This window comes from Thermobia domestica, chromosome 7 (assembly GCF_964235325.1).
Source record: "Thermobia domestica chromosome 7, izTheDome1.hap1.1, whole genome shotgun sequence".
Taxonomy (NCBI): domain Eukaryota; kingdom Metazoa; phylum Arthropoda; class Insecta; order Zygentoma; family Lepismatidae; genus Thermobia; species Thermobia domestica.
The window spans coordinates 201,742,461-201,769,447 of record NC_137460.1 but is presented as its reverse complement, the minus strand read 5'-3'; the positions used below and the strand labels follow the sequence as shown (position 1 = coordinate 201,769,447).

Sequence of the window (26,987 nt, the reverse complement as noted above, 5' to 3'; positions counted from 1 at the left end):
GTTAATTGAACTATTCGGAGTTTTTTTTTTTTTCAACTCAGTTGATAGAAAATGCGGCAATCATTCGGGGTTCGAGTCCCCGCTAGTCCAACGATTTGAATTTTCTGTTTTGTTGTTAATATTTGGAACATAATTTCATTTCTTTTTTTTCGAATAAAGATTAGAATTTTGACACCAATTATACATGGATCTTTGCCCTTTTCTCTTTTGTAAGTTCCTAAGTAGATTTTAGAGAGACAAACAAATAATATTTATATTACTAGTTTTACTTTTCTTATTAAATATAATTGTAATTTGTCAAAACAATACTAGAACTAAATAGGAGTACAGTTTTCGAAAAAGATTTAACTTATATACATTAGTTTCTCTCATCGTTTAATTGTCATCCAGTAGTTTCAGGTATAAAATAAAAATTACCACTTCATGTAGTGATTATATGGTAATAAGATTTCTTATCCATTGTTTATTATATTACAGCCTTCACCACAGTCACAGACTCATATGCGGTTATCATTGGGAGACGATGTACGGCTTCTACTACAACGGGAAGCTCAAATTGCGCCCGGTGGTAATTTCATCTCTCTAGCTACTCAGGTAATTGGAACTTTAGACAAAGCTTTTCGAATTTTTGTGTCGTTCGTTTTCGTACAAAGTTACTGCTTGCTGAGTTATTTATATGTTCAACACTATTTATTTGTGTTTTATTTCATTTCAGTCATCATTCCAACAGCCTATTCCAGTTCTACATTTATATTATCTTTCTCCACATGCTTTACTCTTTATTATTATTATTATTATTATTATTATTATTATTATTATTATTATTATTATTATTATTATTATTATTATTATTATTATTATTATTATTATTATTTAATTTCACTTAAAGTGACATCTATGTTTTATTCGTCTGCAGCTGGCTAGACGTCTTGAACTAATAAAAATGAGGAAGAGACCTAACTTGTATGCAAAATGTCCACTGCATACCCAACCCTATCCCTCAAATTTTGTACCACGTCTTTGAATTCTCTTGAACAAGTGATGACACAGAGTAGTCGTTATTGTAGTCATTGTCTTCCGGAAATGTTCCAGCTCCCAAATTTTTACAGCAACGGCTGCTTTGAAAAAATCCTCATATTAAAAAAAAAAAAAAAAAATCAAAGTCTGCTGGGTTGAAGGGAGATTCTGCTGCAAATCCATTGTGCAAATTATTTTGTCCCCACCTTTCTTAGTCCAGTGTTTGGGAAACTGTTATCCCACCACCAAAGTCTATAATTTCAGCATTCCTTCATTTGCTTCAGGTTTTAGTCACCTAGATCTAGTTGTTCGGGGAATAGTACTTTATTTTGTGCAAATGTATTTAAATGTTCCCAGTCTTTTACATTCGAGTGGATTGCCCCTTAAATACACTACTAGCAACATTCACCTCTCTTTTGTGAGTTCTCTGTTCGTAATTTGTCTGCACCTGAACGTTCTAACCCTAAGTTTATGTTTTCATCTGACTTTTGCCATCCATTTAAAGCTAACTCGACATTCCGGTTTGGAGTTCCTTTGAAAGATTTTTTTTCCCTTAAATATGCGTACAGATGGGATAATTTTAGTCATGTAAGTCTTTTTTTTTTTTTTTGTTTTTGTTTTGTTTTTTGTTTTTTTGTTAAATGACCAGAAACAAGCTACCTTCGATTACTATCAAGAAAACAGTTTAACTTCTGTGCAATGCTTCTTTCCAGCCAGTATCACTTGTGTTTTTGTTGCACTGTTATTACTATTAACAGTTCGATATTAAAACATTTTTTTTTAACTGTGTTCTTCCTTTACGAGTTTTTCATATGCTATTAGAATGCCTAGTAATCAGAATAAAATGTTTTGAATTACTGAGAAAATCAAAGAAATTTACTAAGAAAAGTGCACTGACAAAATTTAAAAATAAATTTAAGTAGAGATTTTTTGAGATCTAGTGAAGCTCTTGAAATGCATTAGTGAACTGTTATTAGTAGTATATTTACGATTAATATTAGCTGTTCAACTTGAAAGCACTTATCCATGATGGTATGTAAGGCTGATTGATTATGTACTTCGTTTTATGTTTTATTGTAGACTTAAATATTCCATGTTTGTTTTTTTAGTCACCATCTCCTCAGCCATCCACTACATCTGTGTTACTGCAGACGCTTCAGCAGGGACCGTTGATCCATTCATTAGCGTCAGCTACACAGGCCACCCATACATCACAGGCAGTGTCTACGGGGCAATCTCCACAGTTATCCCACATCATTTCTCCCGCCGCAGTGCGCAACTCTCCACCGCCAGCTGCTTCCCATATTGTGTTATCACAGTTACTGCGATCTGGAACTCATCTTGTCCCTGGAACATCAACACCATCCACTGGAGAAGCATCTGCACAAACCCACCCTATCATCCCTACTCACTTGAGTATTGGATCTCATTTTCACACAGGTCCACCTGCACTCACGCAGGTTGGTCAGCCGCAAGGGAGTGTCATATTGAACAGTACTAGCCAATCGCAAACGTCATTTCCAACAGTTGTGAATCAAGGTCAACAAACAACAGGGATTCACAGTCTAAAAGTGGGGAACTCAACTGTTATGCAACCTCAACAACAGCAGACACAGCCAACAGCACAGATTCATCATCACCCTGTACAGGCTACTATGGTAGACAACAGCAGCTCCACCACACCACCAACGCCTCATTTAACTTTGTCACACATTCCAACTAGTATGGCACGGACCGATGTTTCTAGTGCGTCTTTAATACATACGTTACATTCGAATTCTGTGTCTAGTGTGGGTATACCTGTATCCGCTGCCGCTTCTGCGTTGTCCACAGGGGGAGTGATTCCTGCTGCCTCGGGTGCTGTGACATATACTACGAATTCGGTGCTCATAACTCCTTGTGCTCAAGTGTCGCAAGCAGTGTCGTCCCCACCTAGTGCAGTGGTCGCCACTTCTTCACTTTTACATTGCTTACAACACGGTGTTCCTCAAGGAATCTATCCTGTTCCGTCACTGGGAGCTGCTGCCGGAGGCATAACGAAAGTAATTCCGGCGCTAACAGCAGCTGCCAGTACAAGTACTAGTACGAGTGGTGATAGTGAAAGTGTGCAACAAACTAAACCGAGTGTGATAACGGCGAACTCGCAATCTCAGACTATGCAGCAGCCTGTACTTTTGCAACAGCTAAATGCAGCGATACCACGACGAAATTCTCTCGAGGCCAGTTCAACCCCCGTGACAACCCCAGTTTCATCTACAGTGCCGTTGATTCCGCAACCAGTGCAGAGTTTGAGTTGTGTCAGCCAAACGACGCAAACCAACATCTCGAACCTTGCTCCGCGAACAATAACTGAAGACTCACCACCGACGTCTGTCCGTCCCACAGCGGTAGCTCCAGGGTTTCAGAATGCTTTTCTTGAAAGTATTGTTCAGAGCCAAATGCCAGATTTAAATAAGTCAAAGTACAAGGTACCACCAAGTGCGGCGACTAAGAAAAAGAAGAAAAAGCCGGATAAGGAGAGGCCGAAACTGCCAGTGATAATTCCACCTCAGTTAGCCGGAATTCCGCCAGCGTTACAAAGAACTGACACAACTATCAAATCTTCCTTACAAGAACATCTTAAGGGCATTTCTATAGGGAATCAAGCTAGTCCAAGCGAAAACATGTCGTCAGTAACAACACAAACATTCCATAATAATAGTAGTACGAATACAGTTCCTGTGACTCTTCCGTCATCGTGCACCTCTCCATTATTGCAGCATAATAATATCCATAGCGCAACTCAAACTCATCAAGTAGCTTTAAGCATAGAGAATATGTTAACTAGTCATGGAAGCACCCAAACTGCTTCTGTTCAAGCAACTCAAGACACACCTCCGCATCTCGTGCCCATAGTGACAACTGCTGCATGTCCCGTTGTGACTTCGTCTGTGATGAGTACTGGGGTTGTGACAGCCACTACAATGACTCAAGTATTGTCACCGTCTAGTGTTGTGTGTAGTAGTAGTAGTGATACAGCGTCGGTGGGACAACAGACTTTTACGCATAATCGAACTCATAGCAATATGGTGCTTGGAACTCAAGGGCCAACAGGACTTGTACAAAGGGTGCAAACTATTCAGCTTACACCACAGAAGCAACAGGTGAGTTCAGTATGAATTGATGTTGAAATTCCGCATACGATTAGTGAATTTTGTACAGTAGTTAAGCGTATTTTTGATTAGGACACGAAGCTCATAATACAGGGTATCGTTAAAAAAAAAAAAGCTACTTCGACACATTTCCAGAACACTATAAAGAAAATTCAACTGTCCTTAGCTGATATTTCATGTTTAAGCAGCTATATCATTTTGCCTATCCTATTTCATTTTTTTTCATTGACAAGTTAGTGAACGATAGGATACAATCTCTGCTCATAATATAGCCGTTTCTCATTTCCTATAATTAAACTTTATATTTAATCCGAATAATAGATAGAGGATGCCACCGAAAGCAACAATTGCCCTGTGTCACATAAAGGAAAAAATAGAAAATCTCAAAGTTACTTAAGGAAAAGGCACTTCAAGATACTTTTGATGTAGCCGACAGCATTGAAAATATTTTGCACAATGCATCTTAGTTAAGTGTGTGTCTGAAAGACTAGTATATTTCCGTGTCCTTTCATGGTGCTCTTATGCACACTAGAAAACAGTGTTGGGCAATATCAATTGCAATTGATCAATCAGTTTAAAGTAATTGCTCTGAAAATTAATAGCAATTGATTTCAATTTGTAATTGACAATTAATTTCAATTGCAATTGAATTCAATCATAAAATATGCAATTAAATTTTCGTCAATTGTTAATTGGTCGCCAGGCAATTGAAACATTTAATTGTTAATTGCAATTCACAATTGAAACTTGTAATTGTTAATTGGAATTGAAATCAGCAATTAAAACTGAAGATAGTAAGATGTGTGTATATTGTGTTGTCCACTTTTTACTATTTACATATTTCAAATAAGGTACTTATAAGAAATGCTGGATACCTACCATCCCTTCGCCCCCTGGGAAGGAAGTTGTGAAACTAAGTATTTTTTTTTAAATATATTATGTTTATGGTTCTATCCCCGTCGAAAGAACTCTATATGCCCGTCATGCATACAATAGGAATGGGCACGAGCGAGTTTTCTTTAAAACTCGACTCGACTCGAAGCAGACATCTTTGATCTCGACTCGAGAACGCGGCTCGAAAAATTCCCCCCAACTCGACGCAAATTCGGATCGAGTTTCAAGCCAAAACGAGCCAATTCGAGCTAAATCCTTTGTGTAGTTCTAAGTACTACTCTCTTCAAGTATCCTACATAGACAATATAATTATCAATGATACTACTATAACTAACTATTATTATAACACCGTGTATAAACATGGAATATAGGCGGTTTGTATCTGAATACTAAAAAAAGTTGACTGTCGATCTCGGTAGTCAAGAAATCTTCAGGAGACAAGGACATCGGTCACGAGGTTCTAGGTTTGAGTTCAGGAGGAGCAAGTATTCGGGCTCGAGCCGAAAATTGTTAAAAGTTATAGGATTTCAGCCATACATGTTCAAAACTGCTCGACCCGGGTTTAGGGTTGTCAACGACTCAAGTGGCTCGCTCACAGCTCATTCCCTTATCGAGCCGAACCGAGAAGTGAGTCGAGCCAACAGTTCACCCAGCCGAGCCAGCTCGAGCCGATGACTCACACGAACCGAACCGAGCTGATTGCTTACTCGAACCGAGCCGGTTCGAGCCATCGGCTCAGTTGAGCTGACTCGAACCCAGCCTATGGACTCGTTTCAATGGAGCTGGTTCGAGCCATTGGCTCCAATCGAGCCGAGTCGATGACTCGTCCCTACCGAGCCGCCTCAACCCATCGGCTCAATTGAGCCCAGTCGATGGGTCATCCCAACCAAGCCAGCTCAAGCTGTTCGCTCAGTTCAACCGACCTGAGCCGCTTGACATCACTATCCCGGTTGGGCTTCTGCTTTAGCTAAAAAAAATGGACTGTGCAGTTCTCAGCCTTGATGGTAAGAACTACAGTATATACTTACATTGGTGCTCACGGCGTCATTAACTTATTCTGCCACCAACGAATTTCAAGGTACTTTGTTTTGCATCTTTTGTGCGTCACTGGAAGTGGGTCAAAATGGGCCTACAAATATGGCGGAACAAGTTATTCCTATTCCGCCACCAATGAATTTTGAGGTCGTTTTCTTCACATCGTTTAGTGTATCATAGGAAATGGGTTAAAATGAGTCCCCAAGGTGGGACGAAAATGACCCACTGTTTCGCCACCAACGAATTTCGAGGTCGCTTCTTTCGCATCATTTAGTGCCAGTTTCTTGCCGTTTTGAGCGCGTATTTTCACGTTTTGTGCATCTCCGGATGTGGGTCGAAATGGGCTTCCAAGATGGGACGAAAATGACCAAGAATTCCGCCACTATCCAATTTCTAGGTCGTTAATTTTACATCACGTACCCTTTTGTGTGCATATTTCTACGTTTTGTGCGTCACTGGAAGAGGGTCAAAATGGGCCTCGAATGTGGGACGAAAAAATTTTCTGCGCCTACTTCCTCGTCTTGTGCGTCACCGGAAGTTAGTTAAACAGTCCTTCAAAGTGCGAGTTAAATGACTCACTGCTCCACCACTACCGAATTTCGAGGTCCTTCCTTTCGCATTAACTAGTGCCTGTTTTGCGCCGTTTTGTGCGTCATCGGAAGTGTCAAAATGGGCCTCCAACCTGTGACGAAAATGACCCACTGTTCCGACACTATCGAATTTCTAGATCGTTATTTTCGCATCGTTTAGTGTCTTAAAAAAAAGTTTTCTGCACCTATTTCATGTCTTGTGCATCACCCGAGGTGAGTTAAACGGGCCTTTGAAGTGGAAGTTGAATGGCTCACTGTTCCGCCACTATCGAATTTGGAGGACGTTTCCTTCACATCGTTTAATGTGTATTTTGTACCGTTCTGCTCGCCTACTTCCAATTTTTGAGCATCACCAGAAATGCATCAAAATGGTCCATCAAGGTGTGAGGAAAAAGAGCCATTGTTCCGCCCTATCAAATTTGGAAGTTGTTTCTTTGGCATCATATAGTGCCTATTTTGTACCGTTTTGTGCGGCTATTTCCACAGTGCGACAACGAAAATGGGTCAAAACGACCTACAAGTATAGCGGAATAACTTAATGCTGTTCCGTCACCATCGAATGTCGAGGTCGTTTCCTTCACATTTTTGTGCGTGATTTGTGTCGCTTTGTGCATCAGTGGAAGTGGGTCAAAATGGCCTTGAAAGTGGAATGAATATGTCTTTTTCTGACATATTTGGAGGTCCTCTTTGACCCACTTCCGGTGGCGCACAAGACGTGAAAACATGCGCAGGAACGGTACAAAACATGCACTAAACAATGCGAAAGAAGCGACCTCGAAATTCGATACTTATGGGACAGTGGGTCATTTTTTCTTCCCACATTGAATGCCCATTTTCACTCACTACCATTGATTCACAAAACGTGGAAATAGGCTTACAAAACGGTAGAATACACGCACAAGACGATGTGAAGGAAACGACTTCGAAAACAATCCTGACGGAACAGCATTAATCTCAGTGACCGCGAAAACTATGGATTTGACACTAATATTGGTCATTTTTTATTACTTTTACGTTTCGGTATCCTCCTCCTCCTCCTCCTCCCCCCCCCCCCCCCCCCGTTGACCTCGGCCCGCAGCCGAATAGGGTGAATTTGGAAGTTAATGTCAGAGTGGGTAACGATGGGTGGTGAGTCAATTGGTCGTGGCTAAAGTTTTCATTGCCCCACGCCCTCTCTGAACTACAGTGTTGAAAAGCAATTAGTGAAAATCAGTTGCAATTAATCAATCAATTGAAAGTAATTGTTTTGGAAATCAATTGCAGTTGAATTAATTGCCAATTGCATTCAATTGCAATTGAATGACTGAATTCAATTGCAGTTACTTTCAATCGATTAATTGCAATTGATTATCCATTATTAATGGCCAACTGCAATTAATAATTAACCATTACTTATTGCAATTAACAATTAAATTTACAGATTAATTGTAATTGTTAATTCAGTGAAATTTGCCCAACACTGGTAAAAAACAAGTAATTGGTTGCTTAAAAGTCCTTTATTAAGATTGCGTTCTTGACTGAAAGGTACTGAACGAACACGAACATGATGTAATATGATACGCAAGCTTTGAAATAAAAATTATTTATGGCTAATATCACTTTCACATCATTGTCAGTGTTTGGTGTATTGTGTGTGAGTATTGCAAGTAAGCGAGTGGTATATAGCACACATGTTTTTATGTGCGTATAATCTGGGATGGGTTTGGATTCTACATTAAGTTCCAAACAAAGAAGTAAGCGAACTCAAAATATTCGGGAGCATTTTCGAAATTGACGATGAGGTATGTATTTATTATATATAAAACATTCTTTACTTTATTTAGAAGAAACGGTTGGCAGAAATGGCAGCAGCTATCTAGTCTGCACTGTTAAAGTACGACGAAAAGCACGGAAAGATTACTTTTATATAGTGAATAAAACGCAAAGAGCGAGTGAGATTGTGGTGCATGATCATCCTGTTAATACTGGTATTCGCGCTGATATGAAAGATACAATACTCGTGTAGTAATGTGAATTTGGCGAACATTGACATGAATCTTTCAGCCTTTCAGGAAGAAAGATATGCGATTGGATCGGAGTCTAACCGACAAGGAGGAAAGCACCATTACTGCCAAACTGTTTCTTTCTCGTTGTAGATGCAACTTTAAAACCCGAATTTTATTTATATTTTGTTTGTAAATATGTGGAAAAAGGAATGGATCATATCAATCTTAGGTTCAGATTGCTATTCCAAGCGACGTTTTATAATTAACATAACTAGTATATAATGCCAATGTTTACTTCTTTATTTGTAATGAATTTATGCAGATTCGATTGCATTTGATGGTACTTATTTACAGATACCGTCGTTCAAAATTGTTTTCGAAGTTACAAGAGTGTAATTAGTAAAATTGAATTATTTATAGCTGTTTTGTAGATTTATTGGGGCAAATAAGCACTTTTTTTTTATTTAGTTTGAGATTTATTACGCAACTTTTATTTTACTGTTCTGTTGTTCACAGAAGTAGATTGTAAGTTTTGGTACAGTGTAGTTCTTTCTTCAGAGATTCTTATATTCTTTATTGAAACGTACATGTTAAGAGCATCACACAAGAGGCCAAGTGTCATAGATGTATAGTGTAGATAACATCATCATCATCATCATCATCAAACACACGAGGAGATATTGTAAAGTTCTTTCGTGCTTGTAGATGAGTAGAATCATAAGGTGGAAACCCATCCTTATTATTAAAGCATTGGTGTTATCGTTCTTTTGTTAATAATTGGAAGCAGAAAAAAATCTAATAAAGTTCACGTGTAGTTCTAAAACCGGTTGAATATGCAATGTATGCTTTTGACACTTCCCATAGATAAAAGCTTGTATGGATTATCTGTTTAACATATTCACTGGCAACGGCTCCCATTGTAATGGCACAGTCATGTTTGGTGGATGACAGATCGTTTTTGGTTTTCTTTCCTGAGTTTTATTTACCCTCCTCCCCTCCACACACTTTTTGTGGTTGTGATATTTTGGTTATTGATCTGAGGAATCTAAGCTCTTTGTGGCCTAATTTTTCTTTTTTGGCCCAAAACTCATCGTAGGTATTTTGAATGTTCTTCCAGTTAGCATGATGTTGACTGACGAAGATTTAAATATGTTCCAGTCGAAAATATAGCCTGCTGTTCTACACTGAACACTAGTTCTAAGTAAGCTCGTTTATTGTCCCTTTGTAAAGTTAAATAAGCATATATCCTTATTAGAACATAGTTATAATTATGTAGTGGTGATTTTTAAAGGCAAACATAACCACAGCGTATAAAATGCAGAGGTAACGTTGATCATAAATTTAGAAACAAGAACAGATATGTCTTTGCTTCAGTAAAGGTCGTTAAGAAAGTGTCATGCTCAAATGGTACTTGCTCTGGTAAGCTTTTTCAATCAACCATTGAAGACACTCGAGAATGTCAATTGTAGTCGATAAGTTGAACTTGCTCTGCAAGGAGGCGAGAAACTGAAATCTAAAGTTGCTTGCGCGTTACTTGTATTATATTAGTCGATGGATGTTAATTTCTTGACTATATTATTTTTAATTATTTAATTTCCAAATGGAAATAATAGATTCTAGAAATTCAATGACATTTCAGCGACTAAAAATGTTAGAAGTCGCAAAGATGTTGGGATATTTCTGAATGAATCCCTATTGTTTTATATTTTGTATAGGAACTAGAAACTTTTAACAACTTGCAATATCTCCTCGCTGTAACGTAGGGATCCCACTCGCGTACTTCTTATTTGAAATTACGTAGTAGCGTCGTTACTGTGTGAAAGGGACACAAATACAAATGAAAGATGTTCATTCCGAAAGGCAAATAAATTACTTCCATGTTATCTGTACTTCACACGAGTTGTTCTTGCAGTTACTTTTATTCCGTATGCGATAATGAGTTAGATTGCCTCTATATATTCGAACATGTACATCTAAAAAGATTCGAAGAGAGATTTTCAAAAAATGTAGTAGAAGAAAATAAAATTCGTGTACGGTAGTCTTTGAGAGGTGCTTAAAGTTTATATGGCGAGTCCAGTCGTTGCTTTTTAATGCTACGTATTGTATAGTAAATATAACTTCCGTTTATTAAGAAGACCTGAATTAAAGGAAGAATAATCGTTTCTGAATTTACAGCAACGAACTATTGAATTTGAAGGGAAATACTTCAGTTGTACGTTCTACGATTATGCCCTTGAGGCTGAGGGAGACAGATAATTAAGTCAAGTGAATGATGATGGAAGAATTAGCGGAATGAGAATATGGGAGGGAACGGGAGAACCCACGGACACGATGTTGTCCTCCACAAATTAACTTGGCCGGTGTTCGAACCAGGGCCCTCACACACCAAAGATAAGGGCTCTTCCACTGAGCCACCGTACTCTCAACTATTGAATTTATAGAACACGATTGCGTAGTGTTCCAAAATATACAGTTCCATTTGTCATTATTGAAACAATAAAATAACCTCGTTTAATTCAGCAAAATGCAGCTTACGAACACATGCTTTTTAGTGAGCCTCCATCGACAATCATATCTTGGGATCCCTAACGCTACGACCAAACGAAAAGTCGCTCATCCCACATTCTCACTTGATCTTGTTGTGACAATCATTTCTGGAACTCTCCTATTTCTCCTCTTTTCAGTATTTCTCTGCAACAGATCATGTGAAGATTGTGAATGGGCCTCACGAAGGTATCCGCCACGTAAGTTATACTGACTTTACTATTGTGTGGTGCTGTATGCTGCTCAAGGTATATAACACCTCGTAAAGACGTTAAATTTAGGTTTCGCATTTACATGTATAGAATTTGCCTGGAAATAAGTCTGCTTTCGTCGAATCTATTTCCAGTTGAGGGACACTTTCTGTGTTGAACAGTGAAACAATTGGAAACTTCCGGAACTTCGGTCTAGGGAACCAAAACTATGAGCGCTGGGAATGGATGCTCATATTACGAATTGTAGGTTGATTGTTTTAGTTTGTTGGACATAGCTATTTGTGAGTTGCAGGTTAGTACTAGCTGTTTTCATTTAGTACTAGCTGAGCCTGCGCTCTCTACACAGGGCATCATTCACATATGAGCATAAATCTATGTAATTCCTCACATCTGTACATGTACCTTTACAAACACAAGTGAAAAAAGACATCTTGATAAAAATCGGCAAGATACACCATAAAGGGGAGATTTTTTTTTTCGATTACTTTTTCAGTATCTCGCACCGTTTGCAAGATTTGAGCCTACTTCCTGTGGGAGTTTTTAACTAATATATGATCAGTATTTTCTTTCTTCTTGCATGCAGTATGTAATAAGGAAATACGTAACACACACAATTAATTATAATGCCAGTTATATATGGTGTTTATTGAGCAAAACACTTCAGACAATAAAGATTCAACTTAGACAGGAGAAATAGTTATCCATCGTTTTTCATTATAATTTGGGCATGAAACAAACGCCTGAGAGATATGCAACCCCTGTATAGAATCATGTGGTGTTGGAATGTATAATGCGTAGGACATAATGTTTTAGTTTCTTTTTTTTTTTAAATTTCAACACTTCCAGTGTACCCATAAAAATGTAATAAAGAAATAATAGCCATGTTTTTAAATATTCAATTAGAACTGGACAATCTACGTAAAATTTGCAATCGATCAGTAAAACCGTCATCCTTCTAGAGTCTGTAGTTTCCGAGATCTCGTTGTCGAAAGGATTGGCCACAAACATATAAACGTCCACAAACGTATAGTTTAAAAGAACTCCAAAGATGGCAGCAAAATTCATTTGCATTAATTTTGGAGAAGCCTTATTAAAATACAAAGGTTTTGAACAATAATTTTAAAAAGGTAAACTTTATGAGAAAGATCTATTTAAATTATTTATTTCTAAAGTACACATACTTTAAAATATTTGTCTTTGTTAAACGTGAAATCACAAATAGCCGTAAATCAAAGGTTTGAAATCAAAAGTTAGAGGTTGGACCTCTGGCGTTTTTACTGCTTTCGTAGCATTTTAAGAGAAGCTTTAGAATTCCAGAATAAATAAAATACAAAAGAGAAATTAATTTGATTTGATTCAGTTAATTGAAATTTTAATTGAAATGGAACTACAAGAGTTTAGCAGCAAGTTTTTGTAATTATCTAAACGAATAATTTTTCAAAACCGACTGAATGCCCTGGAATATACCAATAAGGTCACAGAGTGAACACCTTAGAGATATATTAGAACTAAGAGAGGCTGCATTCAACACTTACTGACACGAAGAAAACTGTAGAAAATAGCCCCTCGTCTTAAAGCCTTGTGTACTTTTTCATTGGAACATAGTACAACTCAGTTTAATTCCTCTTGCAGTACATGTAGTTGTTGTGACTCAGCAAGTAATACAATGTGTGCCAATCTGAGTACAGGAAAATTTCTAAGGTGTTGTAGAATTGTTGAGTCGTACAGTAGACTAATGGGACCCAAGCTAAATCATGTAATATTTTAAAATTGCTCCACACAAGTAATAGTTATATTTAGATTTCAGCTGTTCTTTGGATAACTGTTACAAGTGATTTTTTTTTTCTTTTAAATGTCAAAAGTTCAGTCTGTAGTTACTGTAATTACTTAGTAAATAATAATAATACTATTTTAGCAATTTAGAAATAAGAATATAATTCTCCACCTTTGAATGTGAAATTTCAAGACTTTCTTGTTAGGGTTTGAAACGTATCGTAAACCTAATATTGTATCATTTTCTAACTTAATTACTTATATTTTTTCCTTGCAAGGGAAAAAATGACAATGTTTTTCAAAATGGAATATTCATTTGTCGTTTAAAAAAAAAGGGGGAGGAGAGAAAATCAATAAGGTATATACTGCTAAACGAAAAGAACATTCCTGGAAATCAAATGGGAACAACATAAAAGGGTCAAAATTTGCTGATTGTATGGCATTGTCACATCTTATTAAACTAGGATTTTCATTTTTAAATCCTGGAAGTAAACATCAAGAAATCGTAGATATTTCCAGGAATGTATCGTGTTCGTTTTCTAGTTTTCGTAGTTGAAGAAAAATTGAAAACCTAATGACGTTCACCTGAAGAGTGCAGGAGCACTTACTTGCTTGTTAAGATTACCTTTCAAGGTGCTTCTAGAGATAGAAGTGCGAATGTGCTGGAACCCAGTTTATATGTACTGGTATTTGTAATAGTGCAGCTGATCTAAGCTTTAGCTTTTGCTGATGGGATATTTTTGTATTCCGTCAGTGATGCTGAGGATTTAATTTGATTAGCCTGTATGCAGTATTCGATTTATTATAGAGCTCTTTACAGGTGTTACATACCACGGCAGTTTTAAGAAAAAAGAAATATTAATTTTATTAAACGTTTCTACTTAATGTATCATTAAATTTCCTTTTTCTTAAAAGAAATTATACATTTAATTCTATATTTTGAATAGTATGTAGTTACTTTATTTTACTGTTGATTTTTATTATTATTATTTTCAGTTTGAAGTGCTTATTGCCCCCTAGAAATTGATTTATAGATAAATGTTACCGAACTTATAACAATGTATGTACTGGGTGTAAAATTAAATCATACATACGCAGTAAATACAATATGAAGTATACCGATCTCATGATGTCTTAAAAATGATGAGCGCTATGTCTATTCTTCGCGTTGACACACCGGTGGAGTTCTCGCGGAAAGTATATCGCTTATTTCATGAAGGATGCAGATCTTACAAAAGTTTGCTGATTTATGTAAAATTCTGAATAGTGTTTGAATTAATTGAGGAGAAAAGGAAAAACTCAACGTTTCGTGGTGGTTCGTATTGTAGAAATAATTTCCGTGGCAGAAAAAAAAAAAAAAATCTTCACCTTGGTACTAGTATTTCCAGGTGACCATTTATTATTATTGACAGCAGATCAGTGTTCACTTCGTTTTACGTTATGGTTTTTCTGATCTTCATACATGTGGTGATTAACTATTATCGGAACCAGACGATAAAGGGTGTAAACTTAATTTCTGACCCACCTAGAAATTTTATGAAATGCATGAATAAGTAAGAATATCACGAAGAAACGTTCCACATCTGATTTATTTGAAAAGAAAGATGTCCAGTTATCAGTAATCAGTACTGTTTCCCTGACATTCCAAGCATTGTAAGATCCTAGTTCGGAAACTCTCCACTAGGTTGTGACAGTCCTCTTGTGTAATGAGGAACCACTCTTCCTTGAGGCGTTGAATCAAAGTTTCTCTGTTGCGAGGACTTGGTTTCTGAAACACGCTGTCCTGCAGTCGAGACCATAAGTGCTCAGTAACATTAAGGTACGAATTATTACCTGGCCAATCATTCCACACTCCGGGGAACCTTGGTGACCACATTCATCGTTGCCTTTGCAGTATGACATTTGGCTCCATACTGCATCAAAATCGTGTACTGTTAAACAATAAACATGATGAGATTACTAAGAGACGCTCGGCAAACTGGAAGTATTTTATCTCGGTAGTATTGGAGTCAATCGTCGTTTCTTTGTCAACAACAATAGGTTCCGTTTTCCCATAGCTTAAAATTCCTTCTGCGACCGTAACCTTTAGGCCGAACTTGGTCCTCCGTATAGGAGGGATCGTTTCAGGAGACGATGTTCGAACCCGATGATTTTGCCGGTTCGGTACAGGAAAGAGCTCCACCAGACTCTCACGGTAAGTAGCACGTTTCATCCGTCCCTCATGACAGTCATCAGCAAAGCCTTCATCTTACAGTCTCTTACAAAAGCTGTAGCGGTCGGATATGTTTTTCTGCGAAAGCAGTGGTTTTCTGGGCTGCACATAAAAAAAATTTCTTTAAAAAGTACATTTTAAGTACATAACGTGTGTGGTTTCAAAATCCGTGTAAATTTACCCAATAAATTCACATTAAAAGGGGATTAATCTGATTTCTTTTTTGTGTAAACTTAATTTCTGACCCATTTGAGTAATTTTCCGGCACAGGTGGCGCCCAAAAAATGCTTAAAATTTTACACTGGTTGAAGCAAAAGTTTCGCTGGAAGTTTTACAGTTCACTCACTAAATAATGCCAAAGGCAACAATGCGATCATTTGTCCGATAATGAACAGTATTGCTTACCAAATAGACCTCGTCATGCGCAGTATATGTAAACAAGACAGGTTCGTGATAATAATATACATAGATAAACATAAAAAACGGAAGTGACGTAGATATGAAAATTATTTGGTCGGAACTAACCTATGAAAGAATGGTAATTAAGATATGAAACTTTATAGAGATGTTTGATCTGTGAGAACTGTGTAACGCGAAAAATCAAGTAACTTAAAAAACAGGAGGTCAGAAATTAAGTTTACACCCTGTATATAAAATTCAACATGTGCGTAAGCGAATAATAAAAATAGGTTATGTATGTTCATGCGGGCAGAAACTAAAATAAGATCCGTAGAGAACAGGATCCGTTGTTTTTATTATTCCCTACATATATATAACATATATAGGTTATATATATACATATATATATATAACCTGTGCAATGTGATTTCCGCGTAAACAGTAGCAGACAATGAGGAGAATAATTGTTTATCAGACATCTTAACTGTCTTAACTGAGTTTCCTGCTCTAACATTAAATTGATAACCCAAAATTAATAATGTAGCCCCGCGTAGCGCAGTCGCTAACGCTCGCGCCTTCGGTGCGAGCAATCCAGGCTTCGATTCCCGGTGGGGGCACTCGGTCGAAAAAGTATAAAAAACTTTTTCAGGCCAGCCAGCCTGAATGAGATTTTCCTAGGTTTACCTCATTCACACCAGGCAAATGCTGGGGCGGTCCCTAACATATAGGTCCTAGGCCGCTTCGTTCCTTCCCTTTTCCCGAGTAGTGTGATCACCGAGGACGTCATCTCTCAAACGTGGCGGGCTAAATGGCCATAGATGCCGAAAGTCCAGAAATCTAAATTCCTAACTCCTAAATTGATTATCAGTTCTAAAATATTTCATTCTACAATGATTTGATTAAAATAAGCATCGTTATTATTAGTTTTAATTAAAATATGTCCGAGGAAGTTTCACGTGTTCAAACATTACTGTATTGAATCTAACATAACCCATTATGCCAAGTAATATAATTTTCAATAATTCGTGAGAAGTGGACATAAATACAATAAAAAGGTTACTTAATTTGATGGCAGTAATTTATACGCGGTTCCACTATTAATGTGAAACCAAGACATTTTGTACTTACATTTAATTTTGTGCGAAAACCGTTAAATTTTTTATATTTTTTCCTGAATGTTTAGAATATAATCACAAAGTACTACGCTATAGAGTCGAGATCCGGAGGAGATTAACTATTTATTGCAAACCAACACACGCTTAATGGTGCTAGATCTAGCGCCATTGATAAATGCATTTTGTGAGAAATCTTTTTCAGTTGTGCACATGAAGCAAAAATTATGACATTCGAAAGCTGATGCTTTCAAAACAACGTAACCTTACTACTAAAGCACGTAATTTCACTCTGATGAAATTACTTACAAATAACAAAATAATAACCAATATTCATTTTCTAGTTTTCAAATACTCCTTTGATTGCTATATGAAGTGCGTGTATGTTCTACTGTTTTAACTGATAATGTGGGAGTGCGCGTTCTAGCGGATTCAGTTACTATGAGTTTTTTTAATGTGTGCCCCTGTATTGTAAATAAATAAAACTATCTGAAATTCTTTTTGAAGGAGAGGGAAACTGTAAAAAATTCATATTCTTCTACATTTACTGTTACGCGGAAAAAGTAGTCTTCAGCAGGTTCAAGTCATAATTCGGTGATTCGTAAAAGGTATGATTATTCCTGAACCCGTCTTAGGTATACATTATAATAATTTTATGTGGTAAAAATAACAAAGATATACCAATAGATAGTTCGAAAGGAATTATTAATGCAAAAATGACACTAATTACGTTTTATTGCTGTATTTTTATGAATGACTAAACTTCCGGTGGTAAATGGTTACAAGTTTTAGTAGCGCCTGAAGCAGTGAACATTGTGTAAGAGGTTCTAGGTGAAGTAAAAAAAGGAAATAGTTGGTTTACTTGCGGTATGAGTTACGTACTGCAAGAAATGTAATCAAAGATTCCCTCATAAAAAATTAAAATTTCATACTCTAGTTAGTATCAAATTGCATTTTTTTAATCATACGATTTACGTGCATTTTTGGAATGTAGTTTGTTATGTTTGCCAAGATAAATGTATTTTGTTTTAAAGCATCTGAAGAACGTGCAAATGCAGATTCAAGCAATAATGACAAAGAAGCAAAGAACTCCTCAAGAGCAGTCCGCGTTGCAAAGGCTATTACACGAGCAGCAGAAAATCCTGGCCACAGGAAAGCTAGTCCCTACAATACCTGGTCAGCATGCTGTGCCATTTGTAAGTACTTGTGTTTTGTGCTGTACGTTTGAGCTTCTTTCCTTACTGACGTTTTCCTGACAATGTATGAAGTAAGCTGGCTGCCTAGAAATAATACGTCAATTCGATATTGAGTCTGAATCAATCACTGTTGTTTACATGTTAAATCAGCTCGCATATGGATTAGCAAAGCAGGATGTTATTCTTGTGGAAAGTTAATTGATGTTTTAACTTCTAATTTAATTCCTAACTACATCAAAATGCACGTTGAAATGCATTGTAAAGCAAAGAGCAGATTTAAAAGCGTAGGAAGGAACTGAAAGAACTCTTAGTGATTGGCTACGCAGAAATTACAGTTGTGGAGGGTGAAAGTAATAATTACATTCAGTATTGATTTCGGTGTTCAAATTAAGATAAAAAAATTTCTTTAAAGCAGTGCTAGATTATTATTATTATTATTATTATTTATCACCCCAATATAAATGATGCTAAATAATGTTTCGAATTAAATATCGAATTTTTTTCGCGGCTAAGTGGCAATCGCGCAAGTTCGTTCTCGTGATCTTGTGTAACTCCTGTGCCATTGCGCTCGGATTATCACGTGGGTAGTAGTTCAGATCTTACTTCAAGCAGTAGGCTTCATATGGCCTCGATGCTGGAAAACGTGAAATGGTTTAATCGATAGAACTTCCTCGTGACAATATGATTAGCGTACGCGTCTTTGGGGCAGGAAATCCGGTTCGATTCTTAATGGTAGCTCATGTGGTTGGCTATAGGTCCCACGGTAAGCTTTAGGCTCACGTCTTACATGACCTCAGTGCTGAATAGGACGCTAAACTTCAAATCTATCCATCGAATTAGTCGATCGAAAATAGATAATGGTACTAAATTTCTCCTGAGGTCGTTTTGACATTGGTGTTCAATTTCTGTTAACGTAAGGGTTGAATGATACGACTTTCAATTCTTCATCCTTACATTGGAGGGGATTACCTTATATAGTTTGTCACAGCACCGTAAAGAATAATCTTGGGTGATTCACTTACGTATACCGAAACCTGGGATATAGTGCAGATCTTAATACTGTAGAGATCAGGTAGTTTGGATTTCTTAAATCAGTTGAGGGCATTCCAGATTCTTCGCATTGGAGAAGCAACCTGATAGCCCTTCAGGTAAAATCAGCTTTCGAACGGTTTACTATTGATGACCAGGGTGGCCACCCACCTGGAAAATCTGGAAAACATGGAAAAGTCAGGGAATTTGCAAACACAGGGAAAAGTCATGGAATTTTGAACACAAACCGGGAATTTCTACTTCGATGAAAATAGAAGTATTTGCTATCTTCCTTGTCATTTAGCCTCTGTATTTTCATTCCGAATCCTCTAGGTCTCTGGAGGCGTGACCTTCAGCTAGCCAATACCATGGTTGCAAACATGACCTGTCTTCTGCTGTGTCAAAGCAAGTCGATTGTCACGTGATTAAAGGAACAGCCCTGGTTGTGTTCTATCCTGCGTATTATATAATTATATTGAATTATAATTAATTTGTGTCTAAAATTTCACTGTAAATGCATACACACAGTCACAGACAAATATGTGTGATATATTACCATATCGTCAATTTGCGGGGCATTGGGCGTAGTGGCGGCTTTTGAGGAAAGCCAAGTCGGTAAAAATGGTAAAATTTTATCGTTACGAGCTAAGGGTAGGAAGCTTGATACATTATAAAACTGTGTAAAGATATTAGCACATCAGGTAAGCTTTCTTCCTTTAATTTATACCGATAAAATTTTAATTTTTATGGATACGATTTCCATCAAAAACCGCCATTGCCGGAACGAAGGAAAATTGTAGAAGGGAGAAATCTATATTCAGCGTTAATAAATTATTTTGTGTCAAATGTGAGATTTTCATATTACTGTAGGTGATATCCCCATAGGCGTAACTAGATAGGGCCTGGAGGCAGGCCCAACCCCGACCACTGTTGGCCCTCCCCAGAATACTGTTTGAATATCATATGGTAATTGAAAATGCAATATAGCTTAAAATATGCAGTACCTACATCGAAACCAACCTACCGCTTGCAGGTCATGCCTAGTTCTTGAAGTATAAGTGGACTTTGGTTGGTATTCAGGTTGGTAGCCAGTACGAAATTATCACTCGTGTATGTACGATTGTTTGTTATCTACCCTAACCTAACCTTGTTATGTCGAAATGTTGTCGAGTTTTCTTTCCTTTTTTTATTTTTTCAGTTTACTGAAATTGCATGCTACGTCGCGCTCATGTTTAACAAGGTACATTTGCAAAGTCCCTTCGGTATTCCTCTAAAATTGATTCAAGTGCAAAGTACTCCTCGGCCCAATGTGTATCGTACTAATTTTAGTGGTCCATACGGGTAATTTGCATATTTGTGGTCCTTCATATAACCGGAATTCAATCATACATTACTATAACGCTCGGACACAAAATTGCTTTTAGTTTCTTTAGATGTAACTGGACATGAATGTTGGCATATGCAAAACAAATTGGATCAAGTTCTGCTTCTCTGATACATGTTACCCACCCCGGCCGCCATCTTGGATTCAACTTTCGATTTTTCAAATGGGAATAGGTGCAAGTGATACATCAAATTTATTTAGGATTTTCTCGGAAATTCATTTGTGTAGTTAGTTTTACCGTAGCTTGTACCGTTTGGAAGGTACTGCACCTTAAATCCCTTTAGGCACTTCGCGAATAGACATTGCAGAGTAATATCAATTACGCTTACTTTTTTTGATGTTGATGAATCAAAACAGTTTCTAACTGGAAAAACACTGTAGGTATAAACGAACTCTTTACAACGTTGGTGTCTTTATTTTATTACATTTCTGTGAGTGATTATTATTATTTCCATGTTACACTGTAACAAGGAAGTATTGTATTACGGTCAAAATGTCGTCTTGTGTAAATAGTGTTAATCATCAGACTGAAATTTACCAAAGTGGTATGGATCAGTTGTGGAGAAATATTGGCAGGTAAGTTATTAGACTACAGGTACCGTCTGTAATGTTCTTTTCAGTTTTAGTGATCATACATTGTATTTCATTTATATCTTTGTGATGAATTTCGCTTTAAAATATCCATTTTGGATCTTTTCTGGAAATTTTCTGAAAAGGTCTGGAAAACCGGTAAAAGTCAGGGAATTTCAAAATTCCAAAAGAGTGGCCATCCTGATGACTCACTGATGCAAAGTTTCAGGAATCTTTTCAATACGTGGCAACAATTGGGTGGGTTTCTGTAACTGCAAATATTCATCCTTCGTGTTTCACATTATGAAGTTCATGTTAAATTTCCGATGTTGTGTCATATCTTTTGCGTTTCTCAGTTAGAAACAGTTCTATGCCTGCCCTCAGGACAATTTAAAATTGTGATGAAAGCTTAAAAATTCAATTCATTTTAAATAAATGTTGCTTTCTCTTTCGGAAATACCAAGGTACGAATCATTATACTTTGAAAAGCAGCGAGCATGAATTGAGTTTAATACTTCGTAACTACTGTGCCAGTCGTACGCAGTTGTACTATGAAGAAATCTTATGAGTATTTAAAAAAGGGAGAAAGAAAAAAGGCGCATTCATTTTTGTACAAAGGTTTCCAACTATGTGATTGTGATTTATTTTCCATTACAAATATGCTTATGCTCTTTTGAGATTAAACTGTTCTGCATTGAAATTCAGATTTAACAGCTTTACTGTTTGCTATACGCAATTCTTATATTTATGTGTTGCTAAGTTCATTCGAAAGCACGCTTCTTATTTTCGTTAGTGCTGATGAATCAAAATTCACTTGCTTTAATAAAGCAGAAACTGTGTGTGGCATGAAGCATGCTTAATTATGTGTTGTGTATTCATTGCATGTCAATTTCACAGAACCCAGTGAACGAGTCGTGCAATTCAGCATCCAAACGAAGTACCCTGAAGCCAGTGCCTTCAAATATCCAACAAAATACTCATTTGGAAACCTTGCTCAGGCAGCCCGTAAGTATCAGTGTGTTTCCATGTAATGCCTTTGTTTCCAAAGCTTTTTGCACTTCTTTGTCAAGAGCATTGATTATATTATTTGCATAAATACATTATTTTGATATAATTTAAAACATTGATACCACAGAAACAAATATCACTGGTTTTCACTGGTAACTCATTTGATTCTTGGGTAGTACGTATACCGCATTCTGTCTTAAAGTTGTTGATTAAGAGAAACTATATTCACAGGTAACTTGATTTATATTTTTCTTTTTCATTGAAATAAAGATGTTTCAAAATTATTTATACAACCTAAGGAACACGTTATAGCATAATAAAAGAAAAAATACTGTTTTAACACCCCTATGTAGACCAATCTTATTTTAAAGTTTGGTATTTCGGCTACATGAAGCAAGTAATCATTATCAGGGACAAACACAGACTGAAATCATATTTGCAGTAAGTTTGTCATATACTTTGTTAAATTCGAAGTAATGAAGTTCTTATGTTTATAATAGTAATTAATTTAACTTCTGTTGATGTAATTAGTAATGATAATGAAATTAGAAAAGTTGAAGATTATCCCTTGTAATGATGCATTTGGTTATCCTTTGCTCAGAGGCTAAAAGTTTGGGTACCCATCTTACTGAAACTTTTCATTTCGCAGATGCTGGGAAATAATTCTGTAGTATTAAAAAACTTCAATACGTGGTGAACTTTGTAATTAACAAGCCCACTGTCCTGGTAGTCTGCCTAATGGGAACATCTTTAATTCTGGTTTTCCCCCTCAAATTTAGCTACCACTTTTCTTCAATGTGGCTTAAGAACGGACACTATTGCCAAAAGCGGTAACCATGTTTGTGTAGATATCCTGCAGCGTTAAATCCTTCGTATGGAGATATCCAATAACAGCTCGTGTCTTCAGTTTCTCTATTACCTGCAGAAGATAAAAAGTAGAGGGGGCGCGGTGGCTCAGTGGTACAGCGTTCACCTTCGGTGTTTGGGGTCCCTGGTTCGATCCCAGCTCGCGCCGTGTGGACTGTGGAGACTTGTCGTGCTCGTGGGTTTTTCAGGGTTCTCCCGTTTTCCTCCCACTTTCTTTATTCCACCATTTCATTCATTTCTCATCACCGTCTCCTTTAGCCTAACCGATATAACCGTGGGACGTAAAACTCTTTTAAGATTTCATTTCGTTTCATAAAAAGTAGATACTAACAACCAAATTTGATATGGGATCCTATGAAGGTTCAATAAATACGTTCAGGTTTGCATGTCTAGTCATAATACTTCTTAGTTAGGCTTAGAACTATTCAAACAACATTCGCATTTATATTATCTAAATCCAGTATTTTTTCCTCGTTAATATCATTCAAATCTTTAAGTGATATTGTCTGTAAGTAGAAAACAAACTCCTTAGAATTACAGGCATTGTAGCTGCTTCAGTATCATTGTAAGTCGTTCAATGCAACTTTTGCCCCCCTCAAACGGAATAATTTTTTCATCAGTTTGAAGGATTGAAGGAACTTTCAGTAAACGTGTTTTCTGTCTAAGTAGAAGTCGTTAGGAAATACAATTTCTTGATACGAGGTACTAAACTTTACTGATTATCATAAAAGTATACATAGAACACTTTATGTAAAATTAGACTCCATAATTGTATCGACCATAATACGTGAAGTTTTTAAATAAGAGATTGCGTTGTCACTTTTGTATCTTTTGTTTCTTCTTTATCAAATTTTTAGGTTACGGGAAATCAACCTCCAGCAATCCGTTATTACCACCCAATTGGCAATCAGATCATTACATTTACGCCGCGACAGAAGACTCAGTGCCAACAGGTTCGGGATTTAACCCCGGAACCCCAGCCACCGCCTACGCAGCAGCAACAAGTACAAACACAAACCCAGCAATCAACCCAAACATCACCTGCTGCCAGTCAACAGGTCTCCACGCCTATTCAAGTGTCTGCTCCCTCGCCACCGCCAGCACCTCCTCAGCAGTCGGCAGCCCAGCAGTCGCCACAACAGCCTCAACAAGCAACACAAGTTGTAGCTCCACAACCTCAACCGCAGCAGCAAGCGCATGTGAAAGAACACATTCATTTGCCTCTTCCTCAGCCTCCGGTGCATCATCACCATCATCATATTCATCATCATCATGTGCATCATCAGCAACAGCAAACGGAACATGTGCATCAAGCTCAACAAACACAATCACAGATCCCAGTGGTTGTTGCGCCACCTTCACAACAACAGCAACAACAACAACAACAACAACAGCAGCAGCAACGAACATCTTGCCATCAACAGCAGCAAACATCACCCCAACATCATTCACAGCAAACGTCACAACCACCGACGTTCAGCCCAGTAGGCAAAGCGGACAAAATGCAGAGTACTTACACTCCATCTACCGTACAGGTAAGTCATTAGAGAAGAGTAGGCCAAAGTTGATCAGCTTCACCAATGAATGTACTTAATCAAGAGTAATATTATATTGGCTCGAATATAAGCCGCACATTTTACCCAAATTTCAGTTCGGAAAAATTAGGATGCATTTTATATTTGTGACCTTACAAACATGACAGTTTTTCATTTCGTATGCTCTTAAAAAATTTCTAATTTTCATTATGAAATAATAATAATAATACCACGATAGTAATGGAGACATTAGCGTACTGCAGATGTCGTAAATGTTATTCAATAGTAGCATTGTCGAAACTAACTTTCGTTAGGAAACAGAAAGCTACATAGATGTAGCGCACAATCGTAACCTTAATTTTTCAATAATGATACTCTATTTGGTGTGCACTGTATTTATAACATAAAGAATGAACCTAGCTAATTGAATCAGCCATTTTTAAAGAGGGGATATGTGCATTGTCTTTCAAATGGCACATATCTCGATTCAGTAATATTTCCCTGAATTTACTGATAAAACGATGACTGGTATTTTGCTTTTCTTCCCTCGGTTTGTGTTAGAGTATCATTTTTTTCTTTTCCGATTATTCAAAGTTTAGTGTGTGGCTTATTTTCGGTCCAATCCGGTATATATGAAGGGTGCAGCATAATGCAAAACCATGAGATTATAAATAACTCAGACTGATCACTTTTAATTTGTTTTTGATTGATAGATTGTGATTTTTTTTTTTAAATGAAGTCTTATAATGTACCTTTAAGTATGTGTGTGAATATATTTTCATTGTTCTCTGGTAGTTCATTATATCTTAAGGTTTTTTGAATTGTGATATGGGATCATAGTTTGCTACACACTATCATAGAACAGCAATACAAGAAAAAAAAAATCGATGCTTCTTTCGTCGTCATCATTTTTATTACCGAAGTAATCTATTTTGTACAAAGAATCATAATCTTTCCTTCATGTCATTAAGCTTCTCTTTCAGACAACAATATATAATAATATATATACTTTCTTTCGGGCTCTAAATAACACAAATCAATCCACTACTTCCAACGCATCATATTACTGGAAACTGTACATAGAATCACGACGAAGAGACCATGCATACTTCGACATTTGAATCTTTCATTGCATCTAGAATTACCTCAGTGGGTTTTCCAGGTGCAAGACCCCAAATAATGTTTGGAAAGTAGATCACTAGTATGCAATATATGTTTGTGTGTGTGTGTATCTTTAGTAATATCCTCTTTTTGGTCTTGTATCTTTTTTATAGATGTTTCAGGCCCTGGAAAGGGGCTCATAAATAACAAGGCAACCGGTATTTATTTTATAGCATAGATCCAAAATCATTCTTAAATCTTGTTTTTCATTGAAATAGTGAAAAATAGAAGCGTTTGGCTTAGAACGTTAAAAAAAAAAAAAAAAAAAAAGGGATTTGCGTAGCAATATCCTATAATGTGAGTTAAGTATTTGTGTGAAATTAAGTTGCTATGTTTTTATTATAAAAATGAAGGTTCATCCGATGGACTGCGTAATTCCAATTCTCTTTTCTGCATATCATTAGGGACTTAACACTTAATAAACGGCTCCGTATAGACAGATTCTAGACCAGCTACCAGCTTAGACATCTGCAGAAAGACTACTTTAGCACACATATATTTTTCTACTATGCTTTTCGTTATCATCCTTGTGTGTGATATACAGAAATAATTTTGTTCACGTAAAGCACTGAAATAAATAATAATCCTTTGCTGAAAATGCCATTCAAAACATGTAAATCGCAATGAAATTTAAATTCGATCAGCACTTTATTTATTACCCAAGCATAGGGTATGCTAAAAGCGTGGATGCAACCTTTGCCCCAGAAACAATTGATATTTGTTAAAAACATTGGAATCTATGTATACTCCATTAATTTGAGAAACTGACATTATAAACAAAGTAAGTTCAACTAGGGCACACAAAGTAGGCTGGTGACTTGAAAATTTTAACTGGAAAAGGGAGTCAAGTAATGTATCGTTTGGCACGTCTTTGAAAAACCAACATTTTGGTTCAAAGAATATTTTTGTTGAAGATTTTAAATACATTATATAAAAACTTAGCTAACTGATAGAATTTATAATTATTTAGTAACTTAGGTAACTGATAGAAATTATAATTGAAGACTCACTGTAAAAAACAAATGTAAGTGCCACATTTTATTTTATTTTTTTAAATACGTTTATGCCTTAGATTTTCATACATAGCCTCAGTTCGTTATATGCTAGTTTGTATTTCTAAGCTATAGTATATTCTATTTTCTGACGCTGGGGCACAATTTACTATCTTTTGTCACTACTGTTACAGTAACTATTGTTTTTGGCACTTACGTTGTTTTCTACAGCGAGTTTTCACTTATTGTGAACTTAAGAAAACAAATAGAATTTATAATTATAATAAACTTCTGTTCGTGTTATTTTCAAACCAAAAGGA

General features: G+C 36.7%; 1 protein-coding gene across 6 annotated transcripts in view; it reads left to right on the top strand.

Moving 5' to 3' along the window:
* The window catches only part of LOC145690658 (uncharacterized), a 208,449-nt gene that overhangs the window by 156,548 nt on the left and 24,914 nt on the right, over nucleotides 1-26,987 (top strand). For 4 of the 6 annotated variants that reach the window (XM_081765769.1, XM_081765770.1, XM_081765768.1 and 1 more), the window contains 6 exons: nucleotides 478-594; nucleotides 2,127-4,160; nucleotides 11,358-11,417; nucleotides 17,960-18,121; nucleotides 22,002-22,109; nucleotides 23,837-24,514. In XM_081765769.1, coding sequence (XP_081621895.1) covers nucleotides 478-594; nucleotides 2,127-4,160; nucleotides 11,358-11,417; nucleotides 17,960-18,121; nucleotides 22,002-22,109; nucleotides 23,837-24,514 — 3,159 coding nt within the window. The remainder of the gene's footprint in view (nucleotides 1-477; nucleotides 595-2,126; nucleotides 4,161-11,357; nucleotides 11,418-17,959; nucleotides 18,122-22,001; nucleotides 22,110-23,836; nucleotides 24,515-26,987) is intronic. The other 2 variants (XM_081765773.1, XM_081765772.1) reach the window with 2 other exon arrangements.